We start from the raw sequence: 13,135 nt of genomic DNA, 5'->3' as shown, positions 1-13,135 counted from the left end.
AACTTGAAAATTATGACTACACAGTGAATCATCGAAGTGGTAAATACATGCCCCATGTCGATGGCTTAAGTAGATACCCCGCAATAAGTCCAGAATTCAGTTACGAAACAAAAGTTTTAGTTCAGGAAAACAAAAATAAGGATCGATTAGTTTCAGTTATAGATATAGATGACATCAATTTTCAGCTTCAGGTTACGCAAAATAGAGATAGCACTACAATTCAGTTGAAGGATAAGTTAGAAAGAGAACCAGTAAAAAATCTGTATTGGAAGATTTATTTTTTTTAATTATTAAATTACCAAATTATCTGTTAATAATGGTACTTAATTACAAAAGGCGGAAAAAAGAGAAGTTAAAAGTTAGCTAAATTCAAGTGATAATAAATATTGCATGCAATTAGTTGAAGAGACAGTTCAGGGGATATGGTATGACAGAGGGAGTTAAAATATTGGCATAAAACCCAAAAAGGTTCATGTACGGCCTAATTAGCCTTACATATGGGTAAACGGATAGGCCTAAAAGTACGGGTAGGTCTAGATGGGACAGCCAAGTCAATCTGACCCAAGAGAGTTTGGGAGTCAACAATCCCGAGAAGGAGCTTGTGCACGAACATTACGCCATTGCATATTCTGCGATGGCGCAACGACGGCAGGTCAATAAGATTTAGCCTAGACCGGGAGGGTGTCAAGATTCTACCCGAGTCCCAGTTAAAGTTACGAAGGGCAAAAATTAAAAATTGCTTTTGCACGGATTCAATAACAACCTGCTGCTCTTTATACTGCGGGCTCCACACACAAGAACACTACTCCAATATAGGACCTACGAACGAGATGAACAGTTGTTTTGTAACGTACGGGTCGTCAAACTCCTTGGACCAACGCTTGATGAACGCTAAAAAACATTTAGCTTTATTTACAGTTGCAGCTAGATGGCTGTTGTTGAGTCCAGGAACATGAGAATTGCGGATAAAACACAATCGCTTATCTTCATAGGTACTTAGGCGTTGGTTGCGTTTTATTTCCTATTTGCAAAAGGAGGTTAATACATTTTATTCTTATATGTAGGTAATATATCTACGCACGCTTCGTCTTTTCTCCCCACTCTTTTTTCGACTGTTGAAACTAATGTGACCTTCTTGTCTTTTCATATTGTGACCATTTTTCTTCTTTCTTTTTTCTTTATGTAGGGTATCTGTGCCCTTGCTTAAAACTAAGTATATATAAGCTAATTTTTCTCGACAACAGCTGTTAAAACACATCTTATGATCAAAAAGGACTCCGAGGTCATTTGAACTCGAAATTCGCTCGAGGACATGATTTCCTAGAACATATGAGACAAAATGTGGAGCGCGACGGTAAAATGTCATAAGTTTGCATTTAGAAAGGTTCAGAAAAAGAAGTTTAGTTGAACACCACAATAGTAGTTCACCTAGATCCAGTTGAAGGCGTGTGTGCAAATACCAATCAGAGTAAGACAGACAGATCTTAACATCATCAGCATACATTAGTGTAGTAGAGTATGTTGTAACTTGAGGAAGGTCATTCACAAATAAAATAAACAGAAGCGGGCCCAGATGACTTCCCTGTGGCACACCTGAAGTAACATTAACAATATTTGACAGCACCTTCGAAAACAAAACACGTTGAGTACGGTTAGAGAGATAGGACAAAATCCAATCTAGAAGATTCGTTGGGAACCCTAATAAAGAGAGCTTGTGAATAAGCAGAGCATGGTTCACGGAATCGAATGCCTTGCTGAAGTCCGTAAAAATTACATTTGTCTGCAAACCAATTTGAAAACCACGGTGGATTAGGTTAGAAAACTTAAGAAGGTTAGTCGATGTTAAACGATGTCTGAAAGAACGGTGCTGCGACGGAGGTATCAAGCTGCAACAAAGATGTTGCAGTTGCCGGGTGACTAGGGCGATACCACGATAGTTTTCAATATTTGATCTTGAACCTTTTTTTGTGAAGCGGAATGATGTAGGACTCATTCCAAATTACTGGGAGACAAGACTGTTACAAAGATAGGTTGAAGAGAACGGTCAAGGGTCATTACAAAAGTTTCTACTAAATTTTGAAAAGTAATGATTATAACACTGACTATAAACGGCAAGGAACAGAGAGCGAGCGGAGGAGTATAGAGCTAAGGCCGACGATACAGTTACAGTGATATCTGGAACAAATGTATCAAGGGCGGAGTAAATAGAGCTATAAAGGCTCTATGAGGTCAAGAAGTCTGTCCCTAATGTTTTCAACGGCATTAATTTGGACAAGGGAAATATCCGTTAGCCCATTGATAAAGTCATTATGGCAATTGGGAAACAACAGGTTAGCGTCATCGCAAGGCAGCCAAGAAAGAAATGGGAGGTTAAAGTCCCCCATGACAATAATTCGATCATTGCACCCTAATGCAGATACGACAGAATTAATTGCTGAGAGGTGGTGTAAGTAAAGCTCAGCATCAAACCTGGGAGGAATGTAAGAGTAGGTTAAATAGAAAAATGCCGAGCCAACACGAACTTTGACTGCAACAAATTCAATTCTATGGATGTTATTGAATGGGAATAACGCAGATGAGAAAACAGATTTGACTGCAATCAGAACCCCACCTGCAAAAGATGGGCGGTCCATTCTATAAATAGTGTAACTATCAATGTGTGTAACTATCATGATCACTGATAGAAGAGTTAAAGCAGATTTCGGTAAACGCGATGGCATCGAAATCAAAAGACGCACTATTAGTATGAATTTGACGCAATTTGCCCAACAAACTGCGAACGTACTGATGGTACATAGAAAAATGGTACATCAGTTTTTTGGAGCAGCAGGTTCGGTAATTCTGGGACTTGAGTTCGAATCTTTGAGAAGGAACTCATGCATAATTGTATGCTCAGGCCATATTGACGGTTCTAGAGAATTGGATAGTAAAAAATCAGGGAGAAGAATTTTAAAGGATGATATGTTGCGCTTATGTTTATATGTAAATTTAGTCACAACTATATCATCAGGCGAAGCGTTAAGTTTAGAGGAAAGATGTTGTTTAACGTCCTCCGTTATAGCCTCAGGAACAAGACGAGAAACAAATATTGCTTTCCGAAGGACCACTTCTCTAAGTTGAAGTCCTGATCGAGATCGAGATGGTGGAGCCACTCCTAAAAGAGATCTCCTCCTGGGGTCCTGGGTCCTGGGGCAGAAGAATTGGCAGCAATGGCTGGAGCAGGAATTGGCAAGACATCACCAGCAACCAACACACCCGCACTAAGAGTACTCACCACGTCAGAAGTGACGGCAGCAGAAACTGCAGGGATGGGATTGATGCTGTTGGGAACTTGGATGCTCAAAGGAAGCACATTGCTCGGTGTAAAGAACACCGGAGCCACCGTTGGAGGATTTACAGATAACGGCGAGGCATGACCACACAAGGTGGAAGGCAGGCGTACCAATCGGATTAGGTTGCAAGAGATTGGTATCATTATGCGGAATTTTCCGGCTAGGCGATTCGCTCAAGAGTTTGAGCCCAAGAAACTGCGATTCAAGGGGAAGAAATTTCTCGTTGAGAGCCACAAATTGTTTCCGGGCTTCCAGAAATCCAGTTTGAGTCTGTCTCACAAATGTGCGCATTTCGGTCTCAATCTCCCGACAAGCCAGACATGACCAAGACAGGCCCATGCGTTTCGAGATCAGATCGTTTAGCCGGCCATCATTTCGGCCACCAGCACATTTTATGTGGGCAAAATTGTCGCACAGCTAGCAGCTAAGGAATGAATCACCAATGATTACACTACCCAATTCACATTTCTTTGCACTACAAACGATTGCCATTATTTACAGCAGTAGAATCACTGTGCACGAATAATAAAAGTACAGAGTGAGAGCGCAGGTAAAATGGGAGAGCAGACAGCAGAGCGAGCGCGACAATCAGCAGCACCGGCAATAATTCAGAGCAGATGATCCAACGAAGTGCAGGAAACGAGCAGTAAACTCACCAAAGCAGAGACACAAGAGAATAGTCTACAAAGAGGGAGCGTACAGGCAATCCAGAGAAAGTGAGAGCAACAACGCAAGCAGCAGGCCCGCTTATGCTCACGAGAGAGTGTGGGCGATGCAAACGCTGATGCGCGAGAACAGTGAACACCGAAGAAACGATAACGAAAAGCAGACTGGGCAAAAAACAAAAAAAAATTGCCTGCCAGAGTCCGATGCGTTACGTTGCGAATATTGTATTTATATTAAACACTTGTTTACAAACGAAGCACTGGTGATTAACACAAAGTAAAATCAAATTAAGAGATGCAATTATATTAAAAACAAAGTCACAACAATGTTGTATGATATTTAAGCAAAGGGCGGAGAATGCAGGAGCAAGAAAAAAACACAACCGGCTTAAGCAAGAGCTAGAAGTGAATGAAGATGGTATTGTTTATAGAAAATATGCTGATTTCGAATTGCTCTATGTTCCGTCAGAAATTCACGAAAAATTGTGCCATTTGGGAACTGAAAAATGTGTAACCGAGATTAAGAAACATTATTGGTTTCCGAATATGACCGCAAAAGTTGATAGTTTTATAAAAAATTGCATTAAGTGTATTACATTTGGTCTTAGTAAATAGTGGGCCATAAGACGCTTCGATTTTGAGTGGAAATGCACTGCTGACCTAAAAAAATATGCATCAAGCAGTAGGATGTATCTATAAATACAGATGATAAAATTCAAAATTCACGGCGCCAGGCGACTTACGACCCGAATATGCAGACTGGTCGAAACTGCGATCAGTAGGAACTGATTACGCATTAAAAGTTCACAAGAATTTATTTTGGACTTTTAATTATTTGGAAGAGCAAAGATTATAAGGAAATTTTGGACCAGCCGCCTTTGTATATTAAAAGAAAAAATAGACTGCTCATATATTTCATCGATTATTTTTAGCTTTGGATTTTGTTTATGAAAACGCATGTAAGCTCTTAGTTAGTGTTTAAATTTATTGTTGCGAAGTATATAAACATATTTTTTCCGACTTCTAGGAAAAATTTTATTATGTTGCAAGGATGTCTAAAATGTCACTTATTCCCTTATTCCTTATTTTTTTTTCCGAATTCAAACACGCCTCACCATCTATTTTTTTGCCTGTTTCCATAAAGTATAAGTGTTTTAAACAGGGACCGTAATCATTATAACTTATATAATAAAAATTACTTCGTAATGATTATGTTTCAATATTTCCATTTTTTAACCGATACTCAAATTAAGTCATTAGATTTGTAGTGAAAGTGGATGTGTGTTACGTCCGGAAGAATGCGTTTCCGACCCCATAAAGTATATATATTCTTGATCAGCATCAATAGCCGAGTCGATAGAGCCGTGTCTGTCTCTCCGTCTGCCCTATATCTGACTATAAGAGCTAGAGGAGTGAAATTTCAGATAAGGACTTTTATGATATGTCACTTTTACAAGTATATTTCAAAACTTCGACCCGCCTACTTCTGTGGCATCCACAATTTCAAAAATACGAGAAAACAGAAAACGCAGAATCGTAGAGAATGATTGTATCTTCTAGACTGCAGAATCTGAGCCAGATCGTATCATTATTATAGCCAGAATCAATCTTGAGGTGGAACACAGACCAGGAGAACGGCTGAAGCATGTGGATTGCATTAGTAGGTACCCAATTGATGTCATGATGGTATCGTTGAAAGTCACAGCAAGAATTAAGAAAGCCCAGCAGGTGGATAAGATGATCAAAGCAGTTTTCGAAATTCTGAAAAGTAAACTCTATGAAAACTTAAAGTTGAAAGCTGATCTCGTGTACAAGTTGGTGCAAGGCACGGAATTGCTTGCGAAATCATTAGAGAAAGAAATAATAGCCGATGCTCACAACGCAGGATACTTTGCCGCACAAAAAACAATACATGCTGTACAGCAGAGCTATTGGATTCCAAATCTGGAAGGAAAAGTAATGAAGATCTTATAAAACTGTATGATATATATAATCTACAACAAAAAGCTTGGTAAAAATAGTGATTTCTGCATCATATCGATAAAGGATCACAGCCGCTGTATACTATTCGTGTGGATCACCAAGAACCTATGGATGCTACTTCAAAGCACTACAAGTACATATTCGCAATGGTTGATAGCTTTCGTAGATTCGTGTGGATGTTTACCACAAAAACAACAGGAGCAGACGAAGTTCTCAAGAAGGTGAGTATTTTGAATCCGGCACGTATAGTAAGCGATCGTGGAGCAGCATTTACATCTTCGAGCTTTGAGGAATTTGTGAAGGAAAAGAACATAGAACATGTATGAATCACCACAGGGTTACCAAGAGGAAACGGACAAATTTAACGCGTAATTCTGAGCCAAATTGTCGGAGGAGGAACCTGGAAGATGGTATAAGTTCGTATCGCGAGTTCAGAGGGCTATTAACAGCACTGTTCATGTGTCTACAAAGCGTTGTCCATTTGAGCTGATGATCGGGTTAAAAATGCGTTGTGGACCGGATAGCGACATACTTCAGCTGATAGAAAAAGAGATGGTTGATAATTTTGAAGACGAGAGATAAAAGATGCGACAAGAGGCAAAAGAAAATATTCAGCAAGCCCAGGACAGATACAAGGAACAATTCGATAAAAAGGGGAAATGCGAATACGGATACAAGGTCGGAGATCTCGTAGCCATACGTAGAACACAATTTCTAACCGGAAGAAAGATGGCCAGCGAATTTTTAGGACCATACAAAATAACTAACGTGAAACGAGACGGACGCTATAATGTTCGGAAAGCAGCAGACGTCGAAGGAACAAACAATACGACCACAAGCAACGATAACATGACACTATGGAGCTTTTCTGTAGAAAACAAGGACGCATGGTCATCAGGAATTGATGACTAATCAGGATGACCGAGTGTAAGAAGGAGTGGGCCAGCTGGCCTATTGAGGGGGCAGTGGGGATAAGCAACAGCAGTAATAACAGCAGCAGAGGAACAGCTGATGATGATGAAAAGGAGAGAACAGCAGCATACGGACGTGACTCAAGCAGCAGCAGAAATAAGCCGTAACATTAAGAACTTTTGTAAGCACCCATACCATAATAATACGAATAAACAATACTCTAAATAATATCTTACATATATATGTACTAATTTGAAAGAATATTCCCCTCAAGTGCTCAAGTAATTAAGTTTTCCGATAATCAATGATACCAGATACTCAAAATAAGTATAGGGGTATATTAGATTTGTGGTGAAAGTGGATATGAGTAACGTCCAGAAGGAATCGTTTCCGACCCCATAAAGTATATATAAGTAATAATAAGTGTGCGGGTTGTTTAGAATAATATAGTAACACTTTATTCGTAATTATGAGTTATTAAAAACACCAAGTATGTTGTGGCCACTCGGCGGATCCCGGTCTCGAGCCGTCACTCTTCGTCCGCCGGGCCCGTCGCAATTCAGCAGAAACGCTGACATTGCGCCTCGTGCCTGGTGTCCAATGCATGCTGATATCCGGCGGTCTCGGCGGCCGCGCTCCCACGGTCAGCGAATCTGCCTACTCAGCGATCTTGCAGGAATCCCTCCGCCCAGTTGCCAATTTGGTTAACATTTGTTAACTACTCCCTCCTTCAAGACTTGGCCGTCCTCGCTCAAGCCCATGTTCTTCAGCACCTGCTGGATGGCGTCGGCTGTTTCCTTCCGCTGAGTGCGCCGCAGTTTCCAGAAGATTCCGGCTTTGATGGCGCATATGAGTACGCCTACGGCTACGGCTACGGCTAGCACGGGCCCGGTGACAAGGACCGTCTGAACTTCAGCGATGCGTTCCAAATTTTTCGTCGCTGAGTTTGTGGAGGTATGGCAGGCTCAGCAGAGTTTGGTGCCAGGTGACGTTGATTCTTGTGGCCGCTGCCACACCTGGGAGCCTTTTCGGCACGCTATTGAAGTTGGTGTTCGTAGAACCCTTCATCCAGGCTACCTGGTCAAAATTCACCAGGTACTTTCCCGTAATTCGGCGTTCCGGGCCATTGTCAATGGTTACGAAGGCATGTGCGGCGTTGATTATTACGATGCCCTCATCTACTTCGAAGATCGGGGGCAAATCATTGGGTTGTGGGTCGCAGTGGGCTACTTCTCCGGAATGCAGCTCTTGGGCACAGTTGTTTGTCGGTGCCGCCTTGCAAATGGCAAGGTCTGGGAGTCCTTTGCATGACGTGACTGCAATGATCTTGCTGTCGCACTCAGCTACGATGTTCTCTGGCATTCGGATTATTACCCCGCTACGAATATTATTAATTCTTTGTTAACTAAGGCCCTCACATTGGCAGCGCCCTTTAATTGGGTTACGCTGATACAGGTAGGACTTTTATTCAAAATCGCCTTCAAATCATCGATATCAATGATAGCCGGGTTAATTATGTTTATTTTCGCCTATCATTATGTTTTGTCTATGAGAGTGAAGATTGCCGGCGAAAATTTTCACGAATATATACTGCAGATGAAACGCATTGCTGCACGTGGGACAACAGACACGGAGTCGGTAATTCGATACATTGTCGACGGACTGAATTTAAAAATTACAAATTACAAATTAATTAAGAATTACAAGTACACCTTGTATGGATGCAGCTCATACAAGCAGCTGCGAGAGAAGTACGAAATCTACGAAAGAACGCTCGCGGTTGATGGGGGTTTGCCCCCAAGCAAAAAGACTCACAGCCGTTCGGAAAGAAGTCCAATTTCACCAAATATGAAAGGAAGCAACACTGCTACAATTGTGGATCCCAGGAGCATCTACGCAAGGATTGCCGAGCTGCATTAAAGTGTTTCCGCTGCAATCAGACTGCACACATGTCTACGGATTGCCCGAGTGCTGCTGCCGTAAAAGTTGCATACGAGGAAAAACACCTCAAATCTCTAAAAATTAACGACGTGCAAGTCAAGGGGCTCATAGACACCGGTGCAGATGTTTCCCTATTAAAGATTTCAGTGTTCGGCAAAATGAGTGGTGTCCATATGCAAGCCAGTTCGTCAATTTTGAAGGGACTTGGAAACAACATCACACGCTCCGCTGGGCAGTTTACGGCAGAAGTGGAGATCGACGGAATGCGACTGGCACACAAATTCCTTGTGGTGGCCGATCATGCCGTCGATTGCGAATTGTTGCTTGGACACGACTTTATATCCAAGTTCACAATGACATCAACGCAAGGAGGATATAAGTTTTCTCCCCTGCCGGGGGAGGAAACTGAGGACATCAAACAGATAAGTATTTACAACGTGGTCGAAGCAAATACTGACATAAACATTCCACCGCAGTTCAGAGATGCCGTCCAATCAATGATTCAGGAGTTTACTGAAAAGAAGCAGACTGCAGTGTGCGCGATCATGCTGAAGTTCGTACCGGACGAGAAAATAGCGCCGTTTCGACATTCGCCAAGTCGAGTGGCCATCAGCGAAGCCGACGTTGTCAAGCAGCAGATCGATGAATGGGCCAACGCTGGGATAATACGACCCTCATCATGAAATTTCGCCAGTCGGACTATAATTGTCAAGAAAAAGGATGGGAGCAGCCGGGTCTGCGTAGACTATCGTCAGTTGAACAAAATCGTCTTGAAAGATTGCTTTCCCGTTCCAATCGTTGAAGAGGTGCTGGAAAAACTGGAAAATGCTAAGGTGTTCACCATCATGGACTTAGAAAATGGGGTTTTCCACGTTCCTGTGGAAGAAAGCAGCAAAAATATACGACGTTCATAACGAAGGAAGGCCTCTTTGAGTTCAACCGTGCGCCTTTCGGTTTTTGCAATTCGCCAGCAGTTTTCATCCGTTTTATAAGTTTTGTATTTCAAAACCTTATAAATGAAAACATTCTTGACCTGTACATAGACGAGATACGCACTGATGCGTCAAAGGACGGGCTTGCAGCGGCGTTGTTACAATGGCACGAAGGACAAATGTATCCGATCTTATTCTGGAGTAAGTAAACCTCGGAGTCTGAAGCACGACAGCATAGCTATATACAGGAAGACAAAGCAATTTTCCTAGCGTGCAAAAAATTTCGTCAGTACATACTTGGAATCAACTTTAAGCTCGTAACGGATTGCGCTGCTTTCAAGCAAACGTTAAGCAAGAAGGACGTTCCGCGGGAGGTAGCCCAATGGGTCCTGTACCTACACGACTACGACTTTGAAGTGGAACACAGACCAGGAGAACGGCTGAAGCATGTGGATTGCCTGAGTAGGTACCCAATTGATGTTATGATGGTATCTTCGGAAGTCACAGCAAGAATTAAGAAAGCCCAGCAGGAGGATACGATGATCAAAGCAGTTTCCTAAATGTTGAAAAGTAAACCATATGACAACTTTAATACCGAAGTCATTAGAAAAAGAAATAATAACCGACGCTCACAACGCAGGACACTTTGCCGCTCAAAAAACAATGCATACCATACAGCAGAGCTATTGGATTCCACATCTGGAAGGAAAAGTAATGCAGATCATAGGAAACTATATGAAACCTATGTATGAACATTGGGCCTATGGATGCTACTTCAAAGCAGTACAAGTACATCTTCGCAATGGTTGATAGCTTCAGTAAGTTCGTATGGATGTATCCCACAAAAACAACAGGAGCAGACGAAGTTCTCAAGAAGTTAAGGGAGTGGTCTGATGTATTCGGTAATCCGGCACGCATAGTAAGCGATCGTGGAGCAGCATTTACATCTTCAAGCTTTGAGGAGTTTGTCAAGGAAAAAAACATCGAACACGTATGGAGCACTACAGGGGTACCAAGAGGAAACGGACAAATTGAACGCGTAAACCGATCTTGTCTGAGCATCATTTCCAAATTGACGTCGGAGGAACCTGGAAGATGGTATAAGTTCGTACCGCGAGTCTACAAGCGGTCTACAAAGGTCTACAAAGCGTTGTCTATTTGAGCTGATGATCGGGTGAAAAATGCGTTGTGGACCGGATAGCGACATACTTCAGCTGATAGAAAAAGAGATGGTTGATCATTTTTAAGACGAGAGACAAAAGATGCGACTAGAGGCAAAAGAAAATATTCAGCAGGCCCAGGACAGATACAAGGAACAATTCGATAAAAAGGGGAAATGCGAATACGGATACAAGGTCGGAAATCTCGTGGCTATACGTAGAACACAATTCCAGCGAATTTTTAGGACCATACAAAATAACTAACGTGAAACGAGACGGACGCTATAATGTTCGGAAAGCAGCAGACGTCGAAGGAACAAACAATACGACCACAAGCAACGATAACATGACACTATGGAGCTTTTCTGTAGAAAACAAGGACGCATGGTCATCAGGAACTGATGACTAATCAGGATGAACGAGTGTAAGGAGTAGACAAGCTGGCCCATTGAGGGAGCAGTAGTTAACAGCAGGAACGGCGGATTAACAGCAGATGGACAGCAGTACAACAGCAGTAATAACGCTAGCAGATGAACAGCTGATAAGCAGCAACAGCAGAGAAGAAGAGAAACCAAAAAAGGCAGTCGAAAGAGGGAACACGAGCATACGCACGCGACTCAAACAGCAGCAGAAATCCAGCATAAATAAGCCTTAACCTTAAGAACTATTTTAATCACACATACCAGGCCACCGCGATAATAATACGAATTAAGAATACTCTAAATAATATCTTACATGTATATTTAATATTGATAAATAAAATTCAAATAAGGATTATATATTAAGTTTGTAAATGTAAAGCGAGGGGGAACGTTGTGAGTTGCTGCTGCGACCGCGACTCTACATTTATACCCGACACATAGTCAGTATGGCTACATTGAGCGATAAAGAGTGCGTGTGGTAGAGACAATAAACGTGTCTGAGTATGTCGTCTGCAAATTGCAATTGCACTGCAAATTTATTTGTTACTTTTGGCTATAATAAAAATCGATCTGATCAAGAGTCGGCTATCTGGTAGATATGGTAATTTTCTTTGACTTGAGTTTTTAATTTTCTCGAATTTTCAAAATTGTGGATGCCACAAATCTTCGTCCTTTGTCATTGGGACGAACAGACGGACACCCAGAAATGGCTCCATCGACTCGGCTATTGATGCTGATCAAGAATATATATACTTTATGGGGTTGGAAGCGCTTCTTTCTGAACGTTACACACATCCATTTTCACCACAAATCTAATATACCCCTATACTTATTTTGAGTATCGGGTATAATGAATGTGTGGTTCAAATCACAACGTCTAACACAATTCGGCACGGTTTAATGTAATTTAAAAAACAAAAATAATTTTTTGTAGTAAAAAATAGAGGGTATGCGTGTTGAATTTTTACTTTCATAACAAATAAGGGACACTCTAATGTACACGCTATTGTATTGGTGTCGATCACTTTTGAACAGAGTACGTTTGCTGGCAGCGTTGCAGCATATCACTTTTCTATGCTCATGAGATCCATGCCAACCACTGCTTTAACCCAGTATAGTAGTTCTACAGAACATATCCATGAGATTTAAACTTCAACTCACATGCCGGTTTCCGTCCACAAGATATCCTCCAACATGGTAGTGCTTTTGCTGAATATTGGGTGAAAGAAGTTGCCTGTAAAATATATAAAAAGAGTTCTCATAATAACTATTTCCAACTTGTAATTATCTAAACATAATTCAACTTATAACTGATAGTCAAACTGACACTTCAAAGGAACACTAGCTATGCGGTGGCTAAGCTTTTAATACACTTAATCGTCGATCCAAAGTTGCTTGGTGATTCCCTTTTTTTATATCAGGAACTCAAAAAGTATATGAATATGAATACGTATATATATATGTATGAATATATTAGATTCGTGCAAATGTACATATGCAGCAGCCAGAAGGAATCTGAGCCTAGAGCAACCAAATTTTGTGCATAGACTGCTGCATTTAAACTGAAACAAGCGTATTTTAAAATTAAACGGATAATCAGAAACGTTCAACCAAAGAGGAAATTTGTTGTTTCACGGCTGGCCCCTGGCCTTACATTTAATGATGTAACTGCTTTTATACAAAGCAAAAAAAAAACGTTGGTTTAAAGGTGGATAAGTTTAACTTTTCTTATGCCATGGAGATAGCTTCATTTAAGATATTCGTTTCCCCAACTCAATTCGACATCAT

General features: G+C 41.2%; 1 protein-coding gene across 9 annotated transcripts in view; it reads right to left on the bottom strand.

Moving 5' to 3' along the window:
- LOC6602744 (zinc metalloproteinase-disintegrin-like batroxstatin-3) overlaps positions 1 to 13,135 on the bottom strand; it is a 513,201-nt gene that overhangs the window by 324,943 nt on the left and 175,123 nt on the right. For all 9 annotated transcript variants that reach the window (XM_026990249.1, XM_026990250.1, XM_026990252.1 and 6 more), the window contains exon 6: positions 12,509 to 12,581. In XM_026990249.1, coding sequence (XP_026846050.1) covers positions 12,509 to 12,581 — 73 coding nt within the window. The remainder of the gene's footprint in view (positions 1 to 12,508; positions 12,582 to 13,135) is intronic.

The sequence above is a fragment of the Drosophila persimilis genome, unplaced genomic scaffold (genome assembly GCF_003286085.1).
Source record: "Drosophila persimilis strain 14011-0111.01,24,50 unplaced genomic scaffold, DperRS2 tig00000572-arrow-pilon, whole genome shotgun sequence".
Taxonomy (NCBI): domain Eukaryota; kingdom Metazoa; phylum Arthropoda; class Insecta; order Diptera; family Drosophilidae; genus Drosophila; species Drosophila persimilis.
The sequence above is the reverse complement of the archived record's forward strand: the minus strand, read 5'-3'. Positions and strand labels throughout refer to the sequence as shown.